We start from the raw sequence: 27,217 nt of genomic DNA on the forward strand, positions 1-27,217 counted from the left end.
CCTTTTATGAATCATGAATGGTTGGTTCATCTTACTAACCGATAAAAAAAAATTCCTGAACATGCGTGCTCAGTGATAGAATGCATCCCCTTGCCAATTCATTGGAAAATCTGGTTATCTTTAAGCAGTTGGGGATATTGATTTGTAGTTCAGCGACGTTTAGAGCCCCACCGGTTTGTTTTCAAGACTACAAAGGCAGGAGTCGAGCATTCACATTCTCAGATAAGACTGTTGCGAACTAGAGGGCTCAACATCTCATTCAGTGAACGTTGCCTTTCCCCCCCAAGTCCCAAACGGCGAGCACAAAGATAATCCTGAACACGGTGGCAGTTAGGAACAAAACCCATACATGAAAGGGACGGCCGGTGGGCTGTCCTCGGCGGTGCTTGAAATCCAGCTCTTCCGTTCTGCCTCGCAGCAGGCCAGAGGGTGGCCCTGCACGAGGCAGGTGGGGGGGTCACGTCGGGAAGACCGAGGAGCTCTGTGGGGCGAGAGGTGATCGGAAGGAGAGAGGCGGCTGCAGGCTGACAGCGTCGCCCCGCTTCCCCCTCACCAAGCTTGGGCACACTTGCCCTGCCGCGCATAACCAGCCCAGGGGAACCCACGCGGGCAGAAGCGCGAAGCCCCAGGAAACTGACTCAAGCGGATGCCCCGCCGCCCCCCTTTGCCCCGGCGGCGGTGCTCTGAGCACCAGCGCGGCTGAAGCTCCCGAATTCCCGCGGCGCCCGCTTCGCTGGAGTTTCTTCGCTCTCAGAGGCCGTGCGTCTTGTCTGCTGCCTTCCCACGAAAATACACGGCTACCAACCTTTGCAAGTGACCTTGTTTAGCAGCCTCCGTCTGGTAAGTCTGTTTCCTTCCTTCCTTTCTTCCTTCCAAAAGAAAAAGAAAAAGAAAAAGAAAAAGAAAAAGAAAAAGAAAAAAGTCTGGCTCTTGGGATAGTTAATGACAAGCTTCAGTGCTCCTGTTGAAATCAACGGGGCACGAAAGAGATTAGGTGTGTCTGTGTTGCAGAGTTGTTTTTCTTACCATTAACTGTGGTTACTCCTGAGCAGAGACGCCACCCAACAGTCAGTTCAGGGCCCTGAAGCCCGTAAGAGAGACCTACAGCTGGGCAAGTGATGTTCTTATTAGCTCAGTACCGCATAAATGTTCAAAATTAGGGGTGGCTAGCCTCACCAAACACTGCCTATTTCTACAGGCAGGAGACCTCGAGGAGGACAAAAATCACAGAATCACAGAATGTGTGGGGCAGGGGCCTGATCCTTCGCTTGACACAGGAAATGTGTTCTCCTTATCCACTGGAATAACGTTAGTTTGTGTACACACACACACAACATAATAAAAAGATCAGAGGATTGGTTTATTTATAGGAAAAGAAGATTTTGAGCAAACCCTTTGAAGGGAGGAAGAGAGGTGATATAATTCAGATTGCCTGGGGAAGACTTCAAGTAGCATTACCATATCTGGCTACGAATCTGGACAAAAGCTACATGAGAGCTAAGAGAAACCGAAACTCCAGCTCTTTGCTATCAACTAATGGTCATCCAGACTGTTGCAGGCCAGATCTGATAGTCCTAACCACGGGAGGGTGGGGAAGAGTAGAATCCTTTGAAGGATGGATCTTCACAAAAGCTGGACCTAGAGGAAAAAAGTCACAAACAGGAAGAACGTGTGATATAGCAAACCTTACATACATGTTTTTAATGTAAAGTGCACGTATTTTATTACTGTTAGATAAGTGATAAGCCTTTGTAAAAATGTTTAGAACACTGAGGAGCATTAGAGCTTAACCAAACATCTGAACCCATATATGAAGCTGTATCCACCAACAGATATGACATAATTCTGCCAAAATGTTATCTCTATTATCGTCTTACCTTTCCATTTGGAATTCTTAGCGGCTTTGCTTCGGTTGGGATAAGGGACAGACATATGCCGAACGTCTTGCATCCAGTCTTACAGCAGACTCATTCCCATAAATTAGATTGAACGGATCTAAATTTATTCACATTAAAAGTATATCCATTGAAAGAGGGCCATTGGATCCAGAATTAATCAGACAAGACAATGGGTTAATTCTAGCCAAGATTAAGCCTAGACTTCCCTAAAGCAATTCAAAATAATAATTTAGATTGTGGTTTGAATTACTGCTAAAAATTACAGGAGTAGTGAAAATGATCCAGACATTTTGATAACTTCATAATGGATTGTTAACCAGGACTGGCAGAAATGAACACATTATGTAATTTACACTAGCTATAAGTCTTTTTCTGGTTTTAGTTCAAATGCTGCTGTAAACCTCTAAGCTTGGAATTAGTTCATCTGATGGAATGCCTTCTCCCAGAGTTATTAACCTGGACCCATATATAAGATAACCCATTTGCATGCCCTTCTGAAGAAAACCAAAAACGAAAGCCTTTTCAATATCATCCACTCGTGATAGTCCCCTTTAGCAAAACCTGCTGATGCTTACACTGTAGCTCTTCTCACTTATTTTCCCATGTATTTCTGTCTATTAAAAAATTAAAAATTGGCAGTTGTCCAGGTTCTCAGGGGATTCACACGAAGAATCCAAACCAATATTCTTATAAAGTATGAACGATACCTGTTTGGAAGCTTAACTAAAAATAATGCAATCAAGACCTTCTCATTATTCCTATATTCCTGAAGAGTAACTGGCCGTTCTAAAACTTAGAGGCAGTGATTAAAAAGGTTGATCCTAGGTCACTGTCAGATGAATCTAGGGCTACCAAAGAAAGGCCAGGCCTCACTTCCTGATCTTAATCAGCAGTGGGGATCAGGGAGAAAAGGTGGTCCTCCCAGGCAATTTGGACCTGTGATTTAGATCTGTGTAAGTAAAGCACTTTATGTTTGCTTATAAACAAATAAGAATCCATGTAGTAATTCTAAGACTGAGATGATAGGGACATTTTAGGTTACCCAAGAGATCAATTTGGTTGCCAAATTTTCCATAACTCAATTTTCAAACTGTACACAAGGGCAGTTCCATGTGGAATAGACAGAACCACAGGATATCACCAAGTATATATTGATTTTAGATTTTTTTTTTCCAGAAACAGGCACAAGTGGGTTTATCAGCCAGAGCTAACAAAAGCACTCCTGACTGCTGTTTCAACCTAAGGCAGTGTTTCTCAACCTTGGCCACTTTAAGATGCATGGACTTCAACTCCCAGAATTCCCCAGCCTGGCTGGGGAATTCTGGGAGTTGAAGCCCATGCATCTTAAAGTGGCCAAGGTTGAGAAATACTAACCTAAGGTATCAGAAAAAAAAATACAAATCCAGAAACACTCCCAAACTACATACCTATTCCTTCTTGGGGTGTGTAAACCCATTACAAACAGATAGATTATTCACATCCCCAGAATGAGCAACTCTGCCTTGCTTGGATTCAACTTACTATCCCTCACCCAAACCATTACTTACGACACGCAAACATTAATGAGAAACCATGCCATTTCCCAATGGAGTAACTGAGAAATAGATTTGACATCTCTAACATTCTGGTAGCATCCAGCTCCAGATCTCCAGATAATCTTTCCTAACTGTTTCATGTAAATGTTGAAGAACATTGGAGGCAGAATGGAGCCATGATGGACGCCATGCGATAGCTTCCATTTTGAGAAGCAATGCTACCTGGATTCTACCAGAGAGAAAAGACTGGAGCCACTCCAAGTATTGCCTCTTAGATCATGTCTAAGATGATTTTTTTTCCTTTTTCTAAAATAAAAACTTATTTAAAACACATATAGAACTATAAACTATGAAGGAAAAAAAGTAGCCAAGAGAATATTTGTAGTTAACTTAAGTATTACATTTAGCCATATATTGAAACCTGACCTGTAGATGAGGAAAATCTAATTTGTGTGTTTCCCCATCTGTTGCAAGAATGAATCAGGGAAAAGGGAGATGCCTAGCACAATACTGTAACTTAGACTGAACGGGCAAAGAAAACAGAAAAAAAATGGGTCTCTTCTTAGGTATCAAACAACCTGAAACTGAGAAACCTTCGAGGCCACTATCTACTACATTACTGAAGATAGAGTTAAATCAATATAAGTGAATCTGACTAAATTCATGCAAAATAGTAACAGTACCCTTTTAACGGGTTACTTTAAAAAATATTTACAAATGACTGAAATGATTCTAATTAACGTGGTGTCATTTCTTGTATTATTAAAGCCTAAACTTAGAATTTTAGATATTAAATATTTTACTAATTCTCAGAAGCAAAGCCTAGACCTTGAGTGTCTCAGTTTCATCTTTTATTGAGTTGTTCAGATTTTTAGAACCAAATCCCATTGATTTAAATGGGAACTAGATTTTGAATCTTCTATTGAAATCAATAGGATTCAAACTGGTATTAGAGATCCTATCCTGATCTCTAACTTGCTAGTATCTAAAACAAGACATTCTTATTTGAATCTGCTTGGTTGGCCATTTTCAGTCTCAGAAAACTCAATTTTTTGACTACGCAGCACAATTGTAGAAAATGCAGTGTTGGCACTAAACTGTTGTTGTCATCAGACAAATACAAAGAATGGCCAGCTTAACTGCAAGTCAGAAATGCCATCAGTCCTTCTTTGAGGTATCACATCATTGTTTTTCTTGTTGATTTAAGCAATTCCACTTTCCATATTCTTTCAAGTTCAGTGCTTTTTTCTCCCAAGTTTTTCTGGCTGGCAATTTCCATTTTGATTGCTTCTCAGATCTTCCTTTGTATTTATTGACTTCAAAGACTATGATTTTTGTGTTTACCTACTGTGATCTTCAGTACCACTTTATGCAATGTTCAGTGGGTTTATTTTTTTCAGCCATTAGTCCTTAACAGCCAAGGTTCATGATCACTTACTTGAGGTTAAAGGGAAATTGCCAGTACATGGCTGTCTGGAACAATGAAAGAGGCAGAGTTAAATTTGTTAGCATGAATTGATGGATAATGAAAAAAACAAAAATAAAAAAAACACCTTCTCTAAATGACTACCTGCACCCCTAGTCAACCTGGGCAAGTTTGGTCATCACTTCCTAAGCCCCATCTTTTGGGTCCTTCAGGAACAACTACTAAGCTTATGAATACTAGGGTCCTAGGTATATTCTACCCTCTTTGGGAATATCAAAAACAACGGTGTGCATACTTACCAGTGTGTATACATACGTGCAGAGTATAAATTTTGTAAATGAATGAAAAACTATATAAATACATAAGATCATATTTATTACATAGTTATATTAACAAGCAAACTCCTTACCAGGAATTAAATCTTCAAAAATTAAAATAATTAAGCTAAACTCCACTAACGTCTACGTAACAGTGGCAGCTTGAATAGTCGTTACCTCCTTTCTGACATTACAAACCATTACACAGATATACTTGATTTTACAAAAACATTTGCTTTGTTATAATTGTATAGAAAATGCTAACAGATCTGCATATTTGTAATGTTAAAATGAAAAAATGTGATATACACCCGAACCATACTTAGGGCATAGCTCAGATTCTTGAATTATTTGCTTTTGATGAATTTAAACAGCCTGATATCTTTTTACATATTTTGTACATATATTTTCAGAATGAAATAAAATTGCTACAATTGTAGCAACATCAGCAGTAGCAGAGAACACGGTGTCTCTAATCAAGAATCATCTATCATAGGATTATTTAATAAAATAGTAACGCTGCAGTAAAGTTATAACTTACTAAGTTCATGATCCACTGTACTGTAAGAATTAGCAAAGGCAAAAAACATGTATAAGCATTTCTAATTTAAGTACGTGTCATCCACACCTTTAACGTTCCAGTTATTGCCAGATGAAATGGGATTGTCAGGATTTCTATCTAAGTAGAAACTCAATTCTGGGGCAAAAATGTGGCTTTGGAGTCCCTGGTAGAGGACATGCATGAGAACATAGACAGAAAGTGGGCAACCTAGTTAATCAGGGGAGAAGCAGTGTTCAGACCTCAGAAGTGGTACCTTTATGGATTTCTGCTCTAAAATAGAACAAACGTGCCACCACCCATTCCTGGGAGGAAATCTTAGCAGGTAGTATTGGAAGACTACTATTCAGACTCTTTGCAATTAGCCTAGGAAGCACTCTCCACTCCAGCTCTTTGGAGAATATTCAAATTATTTTCACACTGACATAGCAGTGGAACGTAGTGGAAAACCCTAATCAATTTAGCATCAGAGGATGAATGTGAAACCACACTCTGAAACCAAGTCCAGAAAGGGCAAACGGGCTGTTGAAGCATTTGTTTAATGTATTTAATATTATGAGGGACCAGATACATGGTTCTACAAGGCTCCTAGAGTCTTTATCAAGTGCTCTCTGTGGCCATGAGTGCCTTTAATGAACATTGGCTGGTATGTAAGCTACATCCAGGAGGACAGGGACATCTTGACTACCTTTATCCATACACTGATAACCTCACATTTGGATTACAGTAGGAGTTCCAGATCTGAGTGGGAAAAAATCCAGACTAGATGGCAGCAAAGAGTTTTCGGTAGAGCTCAATTGCCACCTAGTCATCACCTGGATTTTTGCGGCCAAGATCTGGTAGCCCTTGACTACTGTAATACGTTCTATGGGACTCTGCCTTTATATCTGGTTCAGAAGCTGCACTTGGTGCAGAATCTAGTAGCCAAGTTGCTGAGTGGGTTACAAACTGTACTGGTTTCCAATTTGCTACTGGGCCAGATGCAAGGTTATTGGCATATACAGCCCCGAACAATATGGGACTAGAATACCTAGCAGATTGCCTTGCCTGCTTTAAGCCTGTTAATTCTCTAAGATCATCTGAAATCTTACTGTGGGTGCCATGATTTGATGACTGTCATCTTGCAATCATTTCCAGAGAGGCCTTCTCACTAGCGGCATCTTTGGAGTGCTCTACCCTAACTTCAAGGTGCACCTACTGTTACATATTTTAGGTACCTACTAGGGATCCATAGGTCTTCCCTGAGTGAATGGTAAAGACAGACAAAAAATAATTTAATTAATATCTGCCACCCATTTTAATATATGCTTTATATTAACTAGTTTAATACTTTGGTTCTGTTATTGTTTTGAAACGTGATGACTTCAAATATTTTATGCAAAGGGATATATAAATAAGGTCAATGAATGAATAATAAATATATAGTTAAGCAGGGGCAAATCTACAGGTTATTTTCTTCTAGTGGAACAGATAGATTCTGAGAAATGATTCATATCAACTTAAGCCTCCTCCTGCAGAACCGCTGCTCCTGTACTAATCGGAGCCTCTAGAACCAGTGGAAGAAACACCGGGGAAGTTGAATAATGAAAAAAAAAGTATGTGTGCATGTGTTCACCTTGAGGTGGCTTTGTAATAACAGCCGAGAGTCTTTTTGAGCAGTACGGGTACTCCTTGCTTACCAACTGCTTCGTTCAACAAGCGTTCAAAGTTAAGGTGTTGAAAAAGTAGGTTTACAACTGGTCCTTGAACTTGTAGCCATCGCAGTGTCCCCACGGTCGTGTGATTCCCCATTCGGGCACTTGGCAACCAGTGCGCATTTACCACAGTCACAGCATCCCAGTCATGTGATTGCCATTTGCAAGCTTCACTGTTGGCTTCCCACAAGCAAAGTCAATGGGAAAGCCAGCAGGAAGTCGCAAGTAGAGTCACGTGATGTTGAGCTTAACCACCACAGGGATTTGCTTAACGACTGCAAGTGGAACTGCCATCCTAAGTATGGCACGATCATGTGACATTTCACTTTATGACATTGTTAGCAACACAGCTGCTGGTCCTGATTGTGGTTGGTAAGCGAGGACTGCCTGTAATCCTTAGTAGAGCCCAGACCTTGTTGTGGGGATTGACACCGTGGCTACCATTATTCTTCTGGCGCTTCATTCTCCTCACTACTTTGACTCTGGTTGGGTTTGCAATGCAGATAAGGCAAGATATAGGTGCTTAAATCTTGAACTGAGGACAAGGCAAAGCAAGGAAGATGGTGACAGGTTGTTATAATAGTTACCAAACTAGTCCAAATGAAGGACTATTGTAGCATGACCATTCTTACCTAGGATTAGATAAACACTCTGGGCTGTTGAAACAAGACTAGAAACCACTAGAAATGTTTGGATGTAAGGGGTATTTATTGCATGCAATATGGGCTCACATTAAACCAGTAGAAAAGCCCACATTGCCATTCAATGCAGAATGAGTTGATTAGAACCAAAAGAAGATCAACATTAGTGCAATAGTGATGAATGCTAGAGGAAGCTCTCCACATTTCATGTACTTTGAGCAGGATAATGTCATACGCTAAATAACTTAGATGGAAGTTCTTCATATTTATTTGGAAGTACCATTCTGTTCAATGAGCCTCATTCATGTTAGTATACATAAGACTGTGATCTTAGACATGATGCAGACACATTATCAGAAGCCATCCACACTGAATACAGTAAATATGTGTAGTGTTGTTTTGAATGAGTTGAAACTGTTTTCCACATTTTATAATCTGTCATTTGATTATTCTTTGGATAGGGTAACAGGGGAAAGCAGAAGGTTTATCTGTCTATGATATCTGTGGAAAGCAGTACTGTCACCCCACTTAAAAAAAAAAAAAATTAACAATTTTAAAGCAAGAGCAAATGGAACTGTATTGTTTAAAACCTGACATTGAAATCTTTCTCAACCAAAGAATACACTACACCCTGAATTCGCATGATACTTCCAACTGTGTGTGATCTATCAACTGTGGCCTTTTTGAATATGGCTACTATTATCTATGCATTTGTTCTTTCTAATTTAGAAATATTGCAATGTGCTTGACGTGGGGATGCCTTTGAAGGAAATCCAGAAATTGCAAATAGTCCCAAATGCAGCAACCAAATTTATTTGATTTATGGTTCCCAAAGTCAAGGAGACCTCTGTGGGATGCTTCAAGTGCACGTGACACATGTAGCGCCTAAGTTGCACTGACTACCAACAGATACCCAATTTAAATTCATGGTGCTTTTTATTACATGTAAATCTATATGCAGCTTGGACCCCATCTACTCAAATAAATGATTGCCCCTCTATGGTAAATTCTGAAGGTTTTTATATATGTGGAATGTTATCCCCTCTGAATTAAGATTGGCCCCCACCTTGATGTTATTCTGGAAGGCGCTGAAGACGTGGTTCTGCCAGTGGGCCTGGGGGCCCCAAGCCGAAAAGTGGTTGTGTTGCTTGTATTTTTGGCCGCCGCGCGGGTGGGTGTTGATGGGTTTGTGTACTGGGGGCTTTACTTTGTCAGCTGCCCAGAGTTACTGTGTGTGAGTTGGGCAGCCATATACATTTGTTAAATAAGTAAATAAATAAATAAACTAGAATTTAATTGCAACTTTAAAAAGAGAAATACAAAAACAAATGAGTAACAATAAATAAATAAATAAATAAATAAATCCAACTAATTAATTATGAAGCCGTGATACCAAAATGAAAAGAAAAAACAAATAGAAAAATAAGATAAAAAACTGTAAAAAATTAAGATACTAAATTATATCACCTAAATATATCACGTATTCATTTCATTTTGAAATAATAAGGTATCAAACTGTGCACAAAAATCACCTGTTCTTGTAAAATGTTACAAACTCTATGGCAAGTATACTATTTCTGATTCATAAACAGCCTTTTCAGAAATGGATACATTACACATTTCTGGAATCCAGTATTTGATGTCCAGGGTAATAGTACTTTTCCAATCTCTCAGTATAATACTTTTGGCTATTCCCCATGCTCTATATAATAGATACTCTTCAAAAAGTTAGATTCCATAATTTTGGAACATAATTCAAAATAACACTGACTTGAAAACATTTACTCAGTCATCTACTTATATGTTACAATATTTTTCCAAAAAGAAACCAAACACAAATATGACCAAATCACATGTATAATATACATGAGGCTTTGAGCAATTGATCAGTTATTCAAAAATGGCCTTAAAGAAAAAGGTCTTCCTGGCTCTTAAATGATTAAACATTGACGGAAGTACAAAACTTCATGGGGAGAAGCTGCTCACAGGTTCTTTATTCAGTCTTTGCCATCTTGTTTTCCTTTCGAATGATTTTATTTCAGACATGCTGAAAGGCTTTCTAGCTATTTTATTGAGCGACATTTGACTGTTTTTCACAGATATTCTGGAAATTCATTTGGTTATTAATCTTCTGTTAGAAAGCATTTGCTGTTTGCTACTTAATTGAAGTTGCTGTTAGATGAAGGACTCCTGGTTCTGTTACCAATTAAATGATATTGTCCAGCCATTTTGCCTTTTCCTCTGTATTTTCTTTCAGTTAAAAAAATGCAGTGGAAATACAGCTGGGTTACAAATGGTAAACGTTTGTCAGTTAAGCAAGAAGGTCTTGATCACTGGGATTCTTGTAACACTGATTTTTTGAGCTGCTTTGTGAACCAATGCTGAAAGACAGGATATAAATATGTTGCATTATACCCTACAGTTAAAAAATGTATTTAAATCAATAACACACTCAACAAAAACCTACTATCAAATTAAGGTCAAGAGGCCCTCAAGGATAACTCAATCCCTAGTGACTGCTCCACACTGTTTTCTTAGCACTGTTCTAAAAATGGATTGCCTTCCATTTTCCCCGGTCCTTTTTCCAACGTACCGGTTTAGCCTGCAGCCTTAGAATTTCCAGTTGGTCTTTCTTTCTTGTAAGAGGCAGGTCGATCATGCTCAGCTTTGGAGACTAAACGAAAATGTTGGTCCCAGAGCTTCAACCTTCACTGAAATAATAGTGCAAATCACCTTCCCAACAACTATATTCCTATTGCCACTATATGCCGCCATGAGTATTGAGAGGGTAGATCAAGTGCATGCATGCATAAATAATGGTGTTATTTGTATTTGAGAACTGTACATCCCAATCACAGAGAGATCCTGGTCTGTTAATTTAATTGGGAACTATTGCGGCTGAAGTTGCAATCCACTGCACGCCTTCCTAAGAATAAGCCTCGCTGTTCATAGTGAGACTTACTCCTAAGTAAAGTACAAAAGGTTGGGCTGCTTTTCTAAGCACTGGGCTTGTTACTTCACTTTTGCTACAATTAACGGCTCCACAGTCTTGGAGAACTTATGGCTTCCCAGCAGCCTCATCCTCACGTGTCTGAAGAATGGCAGTGAGATGCCGAGGGACAGAATATGAGTGCCACGCGTGTCACTCTCTGGCCTTCCAACTAGACTGCTGGCCTCAGCTGAGATGAAAGATTCTATTCCAGTAATGCCAGTGTAATATGTAAAGTCTGCCTGTTCATACACTCTGGACGGGGCAAAACACTGTTTCCAATATCGTTATTAAGATCAAATGTATAGTTGTGGGGGGTTGCGGGATGTAAAGGAAATAAATACACAAGAAGCTTTGCCTCTGAGGCCAAATGTCTTGGCCCAGCCCTGCATGTCAGTACCTGGGTTGATAAGAAATTAATAGAATAAAAGCTGTTGTCCTGAAAGTATTTTCTGCCATAAAGCAGTCTTCTCTCCATAAGCAGTAAGGTTTCTTGGAAATCTGTAAAAAAAAAAAGTGGTGTTGTCTTTCACTCAGATTCCATCTAATACTTTGGGATAAATATTCCCACAAAAATATCAAATCAAATCCTTTATTACAGGTCCATGACCCAGAATAAATAAAACTGACTAAATAAAACCTAGAGCAGAGCTACAAAATAGAACATACAAAATAAAGCATAAAAGATTAAAAATATACAGCCATGCTTGTACTATTTTGCTATCAGCAATATACGAGTTTTACAAGCTGCAAAAACAAATTTTGCAATGACAAGAATTACCTTGGGGTCCTTATCTGCTAGTAAAAATTGCACATAAAATTCTTCAGTCTATCCTGGAAACGGAGTTAGAAGAGACATTAGGAACTCTTTGTGTATGTCTCGACAGAAATTATATTGCAGAATATGAGTTTGTGTTTCAATATTACCATCTTTACAAGGGCAGAGCCTTTCTGCATACGGAATTCCTTGAAATTTTCTCTCCAGCTCTGCTGATGGTACAATATTGAACCGTGGTAATGTAAATGCTTGTGGAAATGTATTGTTTGTAAGTTGGTCTAGGTAACAATGCTGCTTTGAAGTGTGCATTGCCAGGAGCCGATTGTACCCTCAGTGAGGATTTACTATATTCTGACTGTAATTCTGTATCAAGGATCCTTTGCTTAAGCACCGCCATTGCCTGATTGTGTCCCAAAACCCAATTTATATATTTTTTTCTCACTTTGGGGATTCCAGGAGGAATCGTATTTATCGATTAATGTTGTGTCAGACCTTGAGGTTGGGAATGAACCTTTAGCCAGTATTTAAACGCACATAGCCATGCCCTTGTTTTGACTATTGTAAGTCCTGCCTACAGCTGTAGGGCAGCATTAGACACACATTTTACCGTTTGGAATAGATTTTTTTAGGAATTTTGACTGTACCCTTTCCAAGTTCTGATAATTAATTCCTGAGTTTAACTGGGCTCCGTATAACAACTGGGATGATGTCTTGGCTTCAAAAAGCTTGAGGGCAGCTGCTATATATAGTGGGCACCTCTGGAGAAGAAGAAAGAAAGGATGGCTGCTGAACTCCTCTGGGCATGTGAAGCAACCTGGGCAGTAAGCATATGATGCTTCCCAGGGTATTATTATTGTCCTGAGCACAAAGCCCAAGTATTTGAAACTGGGACCTGCTCTATTTTATATCCTTCAACAGTCCAATATAATTTTTAAAAATCCATTGCACGCATAACACATGATCTTTCTTTTGTCATAATTGATCTGTACTGAATGTTCTTTACAGAAATGGGGCGAAGCTCCCAGGGCCCTTCTGAGGCCAATTGACGTTTGTGATAATAGGACTGCATCATCTGCATAAAGCGGTACAGATATAGGTCTTCTGCCCAGTTTGGGGGGATGAAAATCTCCCTTGTTAATACTGGTACTGTACTGATATAATTAAAAGAGTAATGGGGCCAGAATACGCCCTTGTTGAACCCCCTTGCTGGTAATCACCGTGTCTGAGAGATGCCCAGCTACAGTACATCTCAACCTCAAACTGGTATCGATATACATGTATTATTTGCCACAAAAATATCCATTTTGATAGATCTGAATATTTCAAATTGTGTGACACAGATTAATAGTGATATTAATAGATGGTTGAAAATGTTTACGAGGCTATGGGGAAGAATAAATATCATGAAATGAGTATTACCACTATGTATTCTAAGATTTCAAGAGGGTTGTTGTTGTTTAGTCGTTAAGTCGCGCCCGACTCTTCGTGACCCCATGAACCATATTGCGCCAGGCCTTCCTGTCCTTCACTGCCTCCCGGAGTTTGCTCAGTTTCATGCTCATTGCTTCAGTGATGCTATCTAACCATCTCATCCTCTGCTGTCCTCTTCTCCTTTGGCCTTCCATCTTTCCCAGCATCAGGGTCTTTTCCAAAGAGTCCTCTCTTCACATTAGGTGACCAAAGTATCTGAGCTTGAGCTTCATTATCAATTTCAAGAGGGACATCTATGTTATTTCCACTTAGATATTTTAAACAAATCAACAAGTTAATAATTACATTTTTATGGAGCTATCAATCTCCAAGACTTTTCAAAGTTATGATTTTTAATATGAAAATGGAGCATTTAATTTCCCTGATTTTCAGTTATACTACTAGACGTATTTACTAACCTCTCTATTGTACTTAAATGAAAATTATATGGATTATGTAATGTAATCTGCCCATTTTAAGAGCTATCATTTAGCTCCTTTGAAATCTTGAGAAGAGCGTGGTGCTTAGTAGGAGCTGTTTAATCCAACAGGGTTGACATGCCCTGACTCTCACCAATTAATCTGTGGCATCTAATGGACTCAGGAAGTGGGCCTTCTCTGTTGCACCACTTACCCTATAGAATCCCTCTCAAGATCCAGATGACTCTGATGCTACCAGCTTTTAAGAAAGCCCTGAAGAACTGATTCTCCCCCATGGCATTGAACCTGCTTAGTAGATAAGCCACTTATCATTATACGAGGTCTGCTTTTTGTTCCTGGCACAGGGTACTTTTATTATTTTATTGTTTTCTTCATATTTTGATGTTTTAAACCTTGCCAGCAGCCTAGGGTTGCTTGGCAAGTGGGTGGTCAAATATGCTGAATTAATTAAACTATTTCCATCATTAAAAATGGGCAGACGTATTTGGACAACACTGGGTAGGAAACTCAATACTGATTCTTTGAAATAATCCTTATTAAAAGGGGGGAAGTCTTTTGTTGGAAAGCATGAATAGAAATCAGATATTTATCCATAATCAGCTCATTATTAATTCTAGTGTTAAAACTTTTGAAGTTACAAAAAGAATATAATTTGCCAAAAACAGCTGAGTGCAATACATTCAGCTACAACATTTGTTACGTCCTTTGTTTGGACCAAATACATTGACACCCTCAGAACCCCTTATCGTTCTGAATATATTAAAAAAGTATTTAGAGACTAAGGAAACAATTCAGCTTTCCTGACAATTCAAACATTTTATTAAAAAATATGGACAATATAAAAGAAATTTGAAATGAAGCACTGGAGTTTCTTATATTACAAAATCAGTAATCTAATGTTTAAGGAACATTAAACATTATGATCTAAAAATGAAGTTAATTCATCAAAAAAACTGTTTTGGGTCTATTGGATTCCTCAACAGATATATAAAGGATTGGTAGTCAATTGCTAGAGATGCAATAAATCTAAAGGTATAGGAGTAGACTTGCTTTAGTATTTAGTCAAATTCCAAATTTTTGGTCTATAAGCGAGCAGCTCATTAGCATATTTAAATTGGGTATGATTCACAAGTGATTTCATGTGAAGCGAGCAGCTCATTAGCATCTTTCTTCTAATAAACTGATTTATTCTGTTATTTCTAGAGCCTATAATTTATCTCTCTCTGTCTACACACACACACTCATTCATTCAAAAGCTACAGGCAAAACAGTTAATACATTTTAAGCTAAAAGAGCAGATAAAAGCAATTAAAACAGCTAAAATCATCAAAAACAATTAGAGCCACAGCTAAGAAATGCGCTTTTAGGACCTTCTTAAACATTGCCATACAGTTGCAAAGAAAACAACATGGACATTTTACTGATTTAGTACTTAAAATCAAAAAAGAAAAAAATCAATCAATAAAACAATGCCCAAATAGGAAAACAACCCCATTCTCCAACTGAGTGGTGATCAGGCCCAATCATTTCTGATAGCAATAGTGAGTGAACAGACCTTTGCTACATTCTTGGACATTTCAAGTGAAAAGTCTTCAAAAAAAAGGTGGTTTCCATTTCTGATCAACTCATGCAATCGGTAAAAAGTAGGAATAAAAACTCAATGCACCAAAGAGAGCAAAGGAGTCAATGGAATAAGACGTGTTCTGCTGACTCAATAACAGCATTTGAGCAAATACAGAAGTGCTCTGCATTAGGAGTGTTATTAAGTCTTCCCTCCATCAACACTGAAGGTAAAGCACAAATCTTGCTAGTGTGAGTACTCTTTTGTGTGTGGCAGAAGCACTGCTGTAAAGACACTTGGGGGCCTCAAAAGGGCTATGAAAGAGATCCTTGAGACAATAGTTGGAAAATTTAAATCTATCACTTTGCATATTGAGATCAAGGTCTCTAAGTTTAACACTTGGATAGCTCTGTCAAACAAATTTAAGAATGAAACACAAAGCCCACAAAAGGAAAGGTCTTTCTTTGGTAATATTTTTTCCAGACAGAAATACACTTATCAGCAAGTCAGCTGAGCCAGCAACTCACCCCAAAAAGGTTTTGTCAAGTCAAAATTTCAGGCATCAGATTTTCATTTGAGCTGTTCTAGAGGAATATCCTAAACTGAAGGGGGGCATTTGGAGTAGGGCAAGGATCTTGCAAGAGTTCTAAAAAAAGTGGCTTCAAATTGGATAGATTAGAGTGAATGCAGTGATCAGCACCAGATAACAAAAAACTCAGCTAGCAAATCTAATAATTATGTTTGCAACCAGCTGTGACCTCATGAATTTGGTGTGTCCAGGAAGTATAGGACTGGGAAGGATACCCAAATATTTGGATATTTTTACCTGCTCAATTTGATTTCCCACTTATATTGGCATCTCTTGGTAAAGAAGAGCACTTTCATTGTGCAGTAATTTATCTCCAAACCCTCAATAGCATTGTGTTTTCAGCTAAAGCCCAGAGGGAGCAGTGGAGGCTGATTTGAGTAAAAAAAACAATAGCTGTGCTGTCAGTATAAAGAAGTGTAGAAATTCATCTGTGGTTTAGCTGAAGTGGGTGAAAATCATGTTTAGAGAGGGCCTGTACAGTTCCATTAACACAGAAGTTAAATAGGAGGAAAGGAAGGATACCATCTTAACTTTTTTGTTTTGTATGGGAAGTTGGGGCATGAGGGCACCATTAAGATCACATCTGACATGTGTAAGGTATCCTTGTGAAGCATTATAAATAAGCACAGTAAAAGGTAGTCAACAGAGGAAACGGCTATGCTCTGATGAGAGCAGCTAGAATATTTTTCTGCCAAATGCTGAAGGATAATGCCTTGGTCAAAAATTGAACCCCAACCTAAAGCCAGCCTGTTACTGCTAAGATCTTTTCTTGAGCTATCTATTCCTTCAACTTTACATAAAGATGTATTGACTATACTTTTTATTATGCTTAGTAAGATGATTGGGTGATAATTAGATGGGTTGGCCTTATGAAAGATTAGTTACAGAGTGGAATAGTTACCAAGTGCTTTCCATTCTTTAGGCTTGAATAGCAAGGCTAATAAGGTGGCCCATTTTGAATTTGATATTAAAAATTATTTCAGAATTAGATCACCTCCAGCAACTTTACAGAGACTTAAAGATGTTAGTCCTATCTCAGTAGGAAAGACTTTCCTTCAGTGCATCTAAGGAGGCACCTAACTCTGAATTGCTACAAAAGCAATCAGAACAACAGCAGTTGGACTTCCTCTGATGACCTTCATGAGCAAGGGGACTGTGCACAAGATGCTTTGGTGGGTATCAGCAGGCCTTGATAAGGTTTTGTTAAAGGATTTACATGCTATGACCAGCATTTCCTATTTCATCTAGAAGAATAAAAGAGTGGTTGTAATATTTTAAGTATCAGAATATATTTGTATGCCCAGGCTGCAAGAAGTGGCATGCAAATAATTCCAAATATATAAATAAGATTACCTCTTTGGTCATCCTGGAAACCAATCTGGCTGCTTCATTGTACATCAATTTACATTTCTGGACTGTGCTCAGTAGCCCACATACAGTGCACAGCAATATCAAGTTAAGGGTTTCCAGTATGTGTACCGTTGTTTCAAGCCACAATGCCTTGGGCTATTGCAGCAATTATGTTTTATTGTAAAACTGAATTTCTAAAATATTAAGATATATTAAGATTATGAATATATGTGGTATCCTCCTCTGTGTAACTGTTCAGCAGAAAGTATGATGCAATTATTCCTATTGGAACAGCAGTAGGGAAACTCCATTTGGAATGTCAGAAAAGTGGTTAGAGTTTGTCAGAGAGAGAAAGAGAAAGGAGGTTTTGCGTGTGGAAAAAACAGGTAAGTTAAAATTAGTCTGAATGGAACCGAATCAAGAAGTCTTAGTGGTTACAGCACAATTCAACTAGTCTAAAATTATGTCTTTCTCCTGCATCTAATTACACACAATCATACCCTGGGAAAAATGTTTTCCCCTTTGTCCCCATGATATTGCTTTCTTCTCATCCACCATCCATGGGTGAGACAGCGGTAAGTTATTAGCTGCGTTATTTCCCTTCTTCCAATGCTATCCAAAGATACTGTCAAGATGTATAAAATCTATGAGACTTTGCCAATCATTATCTTGGAAGGAAACCAGGTAGGGACTTGAAACCGGGGCAGGAAGAGCCAGGATGGGGATAGACAATGGATAAAGCTAATTTCATGGCAGGACTATTTTCTGCCAAGTGAAGAATGAGTGGATAACACTTTAACTCAGTAGTGGGTAAAAGCTCTTAGAAAGGCTGGACCTTTGACCTAAAAAGGGGCTACACAAAGCTGTGTATCTGCTTGCTTATGAAGTACATACAGTAGTCATGTCAAGAACCAACTAAAAACTGAAATTTCAATAATTATTGAGATATTACAAGATACAAAAGCAAGCATCTGAAAGATTTTACTTATGAGCATTATGCTTGAGGAACCAATTAAATATAAAGCTATAATCTGAAGGACAATATAAAGACAATTTTTCTTCTTGTTAAATAACAGCAGCTCTGAATGATGTCTTCACACCCATGTACTTCCTATAGTCCAACTACTATATTAAAAATATTAACTAGTAAACTGGATGGGGTTGTGTAGGATCTCAGCACTTTTGAGAGGTGGCTGTGGACAAGGAAAGATTATCAAAGATATTAATAAGCTAGTAAGAGCTGGTAACACCAACACTCATATACAGAGCAAGACACAATGGGTAGTTTACAGTTAACAAAGCCAGCAGCCACTAATCAAAGATGGCAACAGGTGATGGCCATGAGAGTTACATTGGCCAGAACTGTTTCTGAATGAGTAGCTGTTGAGTTTCTTCACTAAAAGCCCCCTTTTCCTGTTTTGTTCATCAGTCTCTCTTACAGTTTCTCTTTTCTCTTTCTTCCCACTCGTATATGAAGCCAAATGCAGAGATACTAGTCTATCCTCCCAAATGTTGTTCTTTCCCTACTATTGTTTAGTACTATATGTCCTGTTCCCAGGAAGTCGGGACCAGGAGAGGTTTCTGACTGAAGTCTGCCTTTGACAACCTAATTTCACCATCGTACTTATTACTTTCACTTTCCCAATCTTCAATCAGCTCTGGCTAGAACGCACAACTATTTGGGGGCATGATCAATTATTACATTTTTACAGTAAGGACAAACCCTCCAGATTTTATCTAAACTATGGCTTTCGTATGATAATAAGGGTTTTAATTTTCATGATGTTCAGCTTTACCAGCTTTATACATTTTGATTTATATTTCTTTATGGAATTCAATGATCAAATTCAACAACCATTATGGGTACAAGTAGAAATATATGATATGAATCTCTGGAATCTTGGCAGGGGATTGGTTTCTTCTTCAGTCAAAATTCGGTTGTATTTCCAGCATTACTGGCTGGAAAATATACTTAAATCTTGACCTTTATTGTCATGATAGGCTGTACTTTGTGGAATACTTCCAATTCAAAAATTGCAATTAGATCCTTTCTCTGGAGTTTATAAGCTAATAAGGGTATTATTGGATCAGGTTACTGAAAGTCAAGTTTTCATCATCTTGTCTAGAACTATGACATGGCCACGATTCAGTCAAAGCACAATGCAACCACAGCATCTAAAATGCCCAAATTAGCTCTGAAAGATACCAGCTCCTGAATTAGCAGTGAAAAGTATCTGGGATTATTTGCTCTGTAGCGAAATGGGCGGTGACAAATTTGAAATATAAATAAAACAAATAAATAAAATCTACAGTATTTTTAGACAGTTAAAGAGTGTTGCTAAGGTGAGTATTGGTTATTTGCATGTACTTTAGAATAAAGAGTTGGAATGCGTCATATTAACAATCTATGGTTAAAATAAGACTTAAAGAGCATTAAGTATATTTCTTATGAATTTAAGATGAGATTAATTCAACATAAGCATGTTTATTGGACATATTGGAAAATGATGCTGAAAACATAAACATAAAATAATGGAAGAGACACTTACCCCTTGGATATGGGCTTGTTCACCACTGACCTCATTTGGCTAAATATACGTATGTTTGTTCATATAGTTTTGGGAATGAAAGGAATGATGTGATGTCGAATTAGATACTGATAATTTTGAATTTATCTATCTACAAAGAACTCTGAATTTATGGAGCGTGGATTGTAGGGATTATTATTCTGTTATAATGAAAAATAGTGCCATCCCAGATTGACAGTTTTTAGCTGATATGTGTTCACGCTCCACTTAGGAATTGGCTCTCTAGCGACACAATGGAAAGACTGTCCAATATTATTCTGTTACTCCATCAGCAAGGTTTATTTATGTGCTTAAAACCTGAGCTGTTTTCTATATATAAAAGATATGTTTTGTCCTTCTTTTTCCCTTTTTTAGTTTAGTTTTTTTTCCTTATTTGCATTTTCCTTTATTTCTGTTTAATTTCTGTACATTTTAAAACAACTAAAAATCTTTTTAAAAAGATACCCACTCCCACTATTTCAGACACAGAGGTACACTTGATTATAGAGTCCTGTGAGAGGCGCTTCTTAAAGGTCTGGCTAGGAAAAAAGAAGTGGACTTGGCTAGGGCAAACACCAAACTGAATGTCATTCTGTGTTTATTTTTAATTCAGTTAATTAAATATACATGATTATCTAGTTTTTTAACATTTTCCTCCCTCTGTTGCAGTAAAAATTACAAAGCAGTCACAAATGGGGAAGTGCTCTGCAATTAAATTTGTTCCAAGTCATTTATTTTTAAGGGCCTCATATTAAAAACAACCACCACTGATTCTCTAACTTTGCTCTGCTGAGATGCAAACTATTAACAGAGTTGCCACTTGAAAAAAGCTTTGAGGAATGTTTGCATATCTGGAAGGGTCAGCCTTTTTCAAAGTATTCTGAACCATTTGTGTTGTATGTATTTCTCATGAACCAGGAAACGCCTTCTGTTGCAAAGATTACCTCATAAATACCGTCAACCAGAAGTCAGGAGAAAAGCCACGGGTAGATTGGAAGCTATCTGAGAGATGTTTAAAATCTGTCCTCAAAAGGAGTAGCAGCAAAAGAACAAAAAATTATCAGTGGCATTGTATTGGGAGCAAGAACTCTTTAGGTAAGAAGCTACTTACTTCATTAGTTGGAGTAAACAAAATGAATTTGAGCTGAAGGTTTTGCTTCTTTTTCTCAGCTTGGCCTTAAGAACGAACACAAAATAAGGCAATTGTACATTAGGTAAGATTCAATTTCCTTCCAGAATAATGCTAAATCTAACTAGTGTTGTATGACACTCAAGCAACTAATATGTATGCATTTGGGTTTAAAATCTGATGAAGAGATTAGAAAGCAAAATAGCAAATGGTGTACATGTTGAGCAAATGACCGAGAAAGACATAATCCGAGTTTAAGGGCTATCCATTGTATGAAAGATACCTCAAAGTAAGGTGGGTTTGGTTAAGGAATCTTGGGGAAGAGAGTTTACCAGCACTCACAAAATGGAGACAACTAATATTATTTACGAAGTAGTACAACTGTCCTCAACAGGCTGTGTTTCCACTTTAGTTGACAGTTGATCTGCTCAGTGGTTTTGCTTGTATGTTTGATTTTATCTGAATCTTAAGACACTTTCATCAAGAGAAGGGAAACAGCTTGCATAACTACGAGGGGCCCCATTCTTAGCTACCGTGAACAGACACTGGGGAACTATGGAAAATAAAACTGGTGGGTTCATGGAGACAGCATTCATTGCTCCTGCTGCTCTTCTACTGTAAACTGCTTTCACTGCAGTTTCTCCGATCTCAGGCAGAACTGATCTCTGGAAGAGGAGTGTCATTTGCTGTGCTGCTATGATTCAAGCGATAGGTATAGATTTCTCCTCATTAAAAGCATGACTGAGATAATGAAAGGAGGTCTGGTTTACTCTCTGCAACTAAGCAAAAGATAATGTGGCATAGTAGATAGTGTTGGACATGGAATCAGTCACAAGGTTTATTGGGTGATATTAGTCCAGTCACTATTTCACTGTCTAAACTACTGCACACAGGTTCACCAAGCGGTATCTCTATTGTCCTGTTGTCAACAGCTGAGTCTGCCATTCAATTTTTAATGGAGGTTAATATAAGTTTGGTTGGTACTTGTATTCTAATTTGTCAGAGTTATACTTTGATTTCCTCAAAGGAATTCAAAAGAGTATATAACCTATGGTTCTTCAGAAAAATGATCCTGCTAGGCAGGTCGGGTTGAGATAGCTCCTAGTATGCTTCCACTCCTGACTGTGGACCTGGATCTAACCTTCCCTGCCTTAGTCTTAGCCTTAACTACTAGATTACACTGCTCTAGATGTCAGATTGTTGGTTGTTAATTGGTTTGGGCTTGTATGTTTTCATTGTGATTCCTCTGCGTATTTAGCATTAGTATTAAATTAAAGAAATTAGCTCTTTTAACCAATTATGTAGTAATATATGATGTACACCACCGTGAACTCCTTCAAGAAGGGTAACATATTAATGGACAACAATATTGTTGTAAGGATTTATGCAAAAATTAAACAGGGTGGAATGGGGAAATTATGATTTGCAACAAAAATGCCAACTGTATTCTCTTTCCATTGTAGGAAATGCCTCTGACTCAGTGAATTGTGGAATTGTGGGCAAAGACACCAAGACATTTTGATTTTTTGAGAGAAATGCCACAAGTCATCTGGGCAACCTAGATGGGTTCTTTCTGAGTAGCACTCCCAGGAGAAGCCCCCATCTCCCAGGAATAGCATCTGCAAATTCCATTTGAAGAAAGAGCAGGTTGTGAGGAAATGTTGGATTCTGTCAAATGTGTTCTGGTGGGCGATGCTGCTGTGGGGAAAACAGCCCTGCTGCTGCGCTTTATTTCTGAGACATTTCCAGATGCTTACAGGCCAACTGTTTATGAAAACGCAGGAGTTGATGTTTTCCTGGATGGCATCCAGATTAGTTTAGGCCTTTGGGATACTGCTGGCAGTGATTCTTTCAAAAGCATTCGTCCTCTTTCCTATCAACAGGCTGACGTGGTATTAATGTGCTATTCAGTGGCCAATCACAGCTCATTCCTAAGCTTAAGGAACAAGTGGGTGACGGAGGTCAGAACCCACTTGCCTCGAATCCCAATTTTAGTGGTGGCTACCCAGACTGACCAAAGGGATACAGGTCCTCATAGCGCAGCCTGTATCAGCCCAGTGCATGGCAAACAACTGGCCAAGGACATCCGAGCTAAGGGTTATGTGGAGTGCTCATCTCTCACCAATCGGGGAGTTCAACAGGTATTTGAACATGCTGTCCGGACAGCGGTGAATCAAGCAAAAAAAAGATCAAGAAGGAATATTTTTTCAGTTAATGAATGCAAAGTTTTTTGAATGCCACTCTGCATCAATTTCTGTCTCCATGTCATTGAACGATTTCAACATGGAATGAAGAACAGCATCCCATTCTGTTAGCATTAGGATGGGCTATTTAGCACTGGCACCTGGAACTTTCTGTGGGAATACAACAACGATGCCATCTGATTTCCAGCGGCATAAACTGGAGACTATGAGTAGCAATCCAGACCCTCATTTTTTATTATGATGGGAATATCAGAGTGTATTTACTACTAGAAGTTTTGTAGGTTTCATGAAATGAGTTTGCTTTCTACATCCGAGATAATGGATGGATAATTTATATGGCAGACTTAACAGAGGCTTGAGAGCTGGACAGTACAGAAATATGTGAAATAAACAAAACCAATTAAATGCCCTTTTCTCTAAAGTATTGTAGAGATTGTTCATCTACTAACGATTCTGAACATTCTGTACTGATATCAATCTTTTCTACCCTTTGCAGGTCATAGATCAGATTTCTGGAGAAAAGAAAATATAGATGCACCAGCTAATTTTAATTTGGTTTAATTTATACTTTATTTCATTTTGCCAGAATTGGATGTTGCCCTGATAGTTCTACATTCAAAAACGAGCTGCCAGTGTGAAAATCAGATATATATTATATCCTGTGGCTTAAGACAGAGATTAGCTCTAGTGTGCCCAGTAGGATGCGGATGGAGATCTTCAGACTATGACTCCCATTTTTTAATCACAATGCAATAGAAATAATAATAAAAAACATGTACTGAATTGTATGCAAAATTCTATTGTCTACCATCTTAGTGAAAGATGATAGACAATGATGGAAGCTAAGCTTACCTACCTTCACAATTAAAAGAAATTCTCTCTTCCAAAAGGGGCTATTGACAGCTGAGAGAAAATACATAAACTGAACAAAATAGTAAATTGATTGAATGATTCCTGTACAAGTAGTAGCTTCAGAATTGGCAAAAATACAAGACTGAATCGCTCCTTACCACTGCCACCCCGTGCAACACTGGTTGGATTCCCTCTTACCAGAAGTGGTTAATGGACCAGGATGCTGCCTGGAAATCAAACAAACAAAAACAGACACAGTAAACTGTTTAAATAGAGTTTTCTGGTAGAAAAATATGTCTGAAGCTAGATGGAAGAGTAGACAAGATCTGGATATATGAATTCATGATTTAGAAAATATGTTCATAAAAGCTGTTAAAACTCCCCAAACAAAGCTTGGCAATCTTTAAAGGAAATATTTCATTCAAATATAAATAACAGCACCAGTAGCTTTTCAATAGGAAAGTCAGAAAATCAGTTAAGACCATTCACTGGAATTGTTAATAATAAGAATCTTTCCTATTTATCTTAGGAGAAGGATATAATAATAACCACATAGAAGTTTTGAGAGGAATGGATTTCCTCCCGTTACTTATCTGATCCTCGCAGTCCACATGTTGACTATTTTACCCGGAAGAACATTAGTGTTGCGTTGCTGAGTCAGACAAGGGTCTGTCCATTTAAGTTAACATCTTGCTTCTAGCAATAGTCTCCTAAAATTTGGAAACTCCTAAGTACAACTTAAAAATAGCCCTCCTGTCTCATTTGTTTCAGACATTTGCTAAATCTGTTTAGATAGCATAACTAAAGTCACTTATAAACTAAATTCTATGAATGCATCTGGCCATTGTTGGGAAATGGTGTAAAACCCCCCCACCATTTTGTGGTGTTAACTTCTACCAGTTAATTATACATTGTGTGAAGACTCCTTCCCTTTTTATATTTTACAGTACATCTGATATTCTTTTTCTGATAATTCCATTCTGGATAATCAGAGTTAATCAGAAGTATGACTTCCCAACTTTATTAAAGGCCCACTCGTGGGCTTTTGATAGTAATTTGTTCTGAGGACATTAATGAATACGAGGTACCTTATCATCATGAAAGGCATCACTTGAAAATGTTTGCAGATCAAGGTATTCTTTAAGGCATAGGAGCAAGAAGAGGCCTTTTTTTCTGTAAAGCCCTAGTGTCCTTTGCACAGTAGGAGCTGTTCTGTGATCATGCAAACTTTCTGATATTTGATGGTTTTTTACTTATCTGAATTAATATCACGCATGACAAAGGGAGAAAGCAAGAAACTATCTAGAGTTGTAAGGCTCTGAGAACTCTTTCAGAACTTTATTCTGAGCTGTGTTTTTGTGGTTTCAGTTCAACTACTGGCAATTACCTTGACAGGTTTATCTGTCTTTAGTTCTTAAGAGCTTGTTAACTGACTGTCACTCTCAAGGGACAAAGGTTGAGTGGGCTGAATGGAAACTGCTTCATACTTTAAAGTGTTCTGTCAAGTCTGTGCTTAAATTAGGAACTGTTGTTGTAGATGCTAACAAAAACTTACGTCATTTCCTATATAAAGTAGAAGTTTAAGCTATCTAAAGTACCACTTATGTTTCCAGTGGGCAAGGAGTGGGCAAGCTGGACATTATAGTCTTTTTTTCAAAATGATCATTTCTAAATCAACACTAAAATGGTGTATTCTGTTTTAATATATATATGTTCCTGAACTATAGGTTTGCTGAAACTAGTTAAGTTCTTAAAGTAAAAGGGTACATGCAACATCTGTCTATTTTCATTTGTTAAGAAAGGGTTCTTTAAGGATTCTGACTAATGAGAAAAAAAAAAACCCAGCCCAACTCACGTCCCTTTTAAGAGCAGGTCGTCTGCAGAAATCTGTACAGTACAATTTATTTAGGACATAGAAAGGGATCCTCTTACTTGCTCATGACTGTAACTTGATGAGGGACAGAGGAACCTCTGCCCAAGGACATCTAAGTTGATGCCTAAAAGATGATGGCTGGGATGCAAAGAATTCCTATTTTAGTCTGCTCACTCTTTTTAAAAGCAAGAAATCCATGAAGTAATATTTTAAAGCATTTTACTGTGTTTTATGTTTGAAATGAGGACAGCTGTGGTTTTCTTACTGGCAGGTCTGACTATTTTTTGGGATGCATTTCCAGAGCCAATTTCTTGTAACATATGCAAGGTAACAAAAATAAAAACACCAGAGAATGAGCTAGGAAGGCTCTTGAATCATTGAGCAGCAAATATCAAAAGTACCAGGCCAGTCTCTAAGGACCAACTTGGCTACCCTGTATCTCCACATTATTCTAGTCATCACTACATACCGGAATATAGTGGTGAAGTATCTAAGACGGTACACAAAGCTAAAATATAATTTCTTTAGTTTGGGTGGAATAAATATTAAGGCTGGGCAGCACTAGAGATCTGAAGGGGAAAAGGTATGTCAGAGTGCACACAGGCACACTAGTTATGCCATCCCAAGCAAACATGGCTGCAATAAGGAGTGGCTGCTCACAGCCCATTCTGAGGAAACTTTTCCCTTTAAATCAGAAGCATAGCCCTAATGTATAGTCTGCATCTAGACAACTACTGTTTCTTTGCTACAGCAAGATAAATCAAAACATGATTCAACATTAAGAGTGAACCCAGCCCATAATGTATGGATGTTCTGCTTCTAGCAATCAAGACTAGCAAAGAAAGATGGTAGAAGCAGCAGACAGTATTATCTGGAGTTGCGATATTCCCCACTCCTAATCAGGTTGGAAAATGGGAACAGATGTCATGCGCTGGCAACTGTTTGTCGTGTTTATAAGAAATCAAACAATGCTATAAGTTAGATAAATTAAATGAAAACTGTCATAGTCTAGTATGTTGTTTCACAGATATGCATTAAGAATTTAATTTGATCCAAAGAAAACTCTACCTTTTTTTATAGGAGAGGAAGCTCTAATAAATGCATGGGTGGGGGGACAGAATCACAGAAGTAAAACCCATAGTTAATTAAGGAGGTTATATTTGTTCCCTGAGTCAATCCTCTTCCTCTGTATAGTTACACCTAAAATCAAAGCAGAAAGTATGTCTATTGCAACCCTATTCAAAATAATAATTCAAGTGTGAGAAATATCCAGAAAAGAATGAGAAAAGAATTTCAGAGTATTAGAAGATCACCATCTAAACAAGAACTAGCAGTATGATGCAGA

General features: G+C 38.1%; 1 protein-coding gene and 1 long non-coding RNA gene across 4 annotated transcripts in view; one reads left to right on the forward strand and one right to left on the reverse strand.

Moving 5' to 3' along the window:
• Positions 1–1,977, reverse strand: part of LOC148213656 (uncharacterized) — a 30,368-nt gene extending 28,391 nt beyond the window's left edge. The window contains exons 1-3 of the long non-coding RNA XR_015794184.1: positions 1,878–1,977; positions 1,027–1,638; positions 806–869 (exon numbers count right to left, since the gene is read on the reverse strand). This is a non-coding gene — a long non-coding RNA (uncharacterized LOC148213656). The remainder of the gene's footprint in view (positions 1–805; positions 870–1,026; positions 1,639–1,877) is intronic.
• Positions 225–26,232, forward strand: RHOH (ras homolog family member H). 3 transcript variants are annotated; one of them, XM_025172958.2, is made up of 4 exons: positions 225–840; positions 20,733–20,909; positions 20,985–21,028; positions 22,407–26,232. In XM_025172958.2, the coding sequence occupies exon 4, from the start codon at positions 22,602–22,604 to the stop codon at positions 23,175–23,177; it is 576 nt and encodes a 191-aa protein (XP_025028726.1). In that variant the 5' UTR covers positions 225–840; positions 20,733–20,909; positions 20,985–21,028; positions 22,407–22,601; the 3' UTR covers positions 23,178–26,232. The 3 variants fall into 3 exon arrangements, with proteins under 3 accessions (XP_025028726.1, XP_015745253.1, XP_025028727.1); XM_015889767.3 differs by lacking the exon at positions 20,985–21,028; XM_025172959.2 differs by lacking the exons at positions 20,733–20,909; positions 20,985–21,028.
• Positions 26,233–27,217: the final 985 nt, after the last annotated feature.

The sequence above is a fragment of the Python bivittatus genome, unplaced genomic scaffold (assembly GCF_059951505.1).
Source record: "Python bivittatus isolate LINGU-HERP-01145 unplaced genomic scaffold, Pbiv_v1 ctg000970_np1212, whole genome shotgun sequence".
NCBI classification, from domain to species: Eukaryota; Metazoa; Chordata; class Lepidosauria; order Squamata; family Pythonidae; genus Python; species Python bivittatus.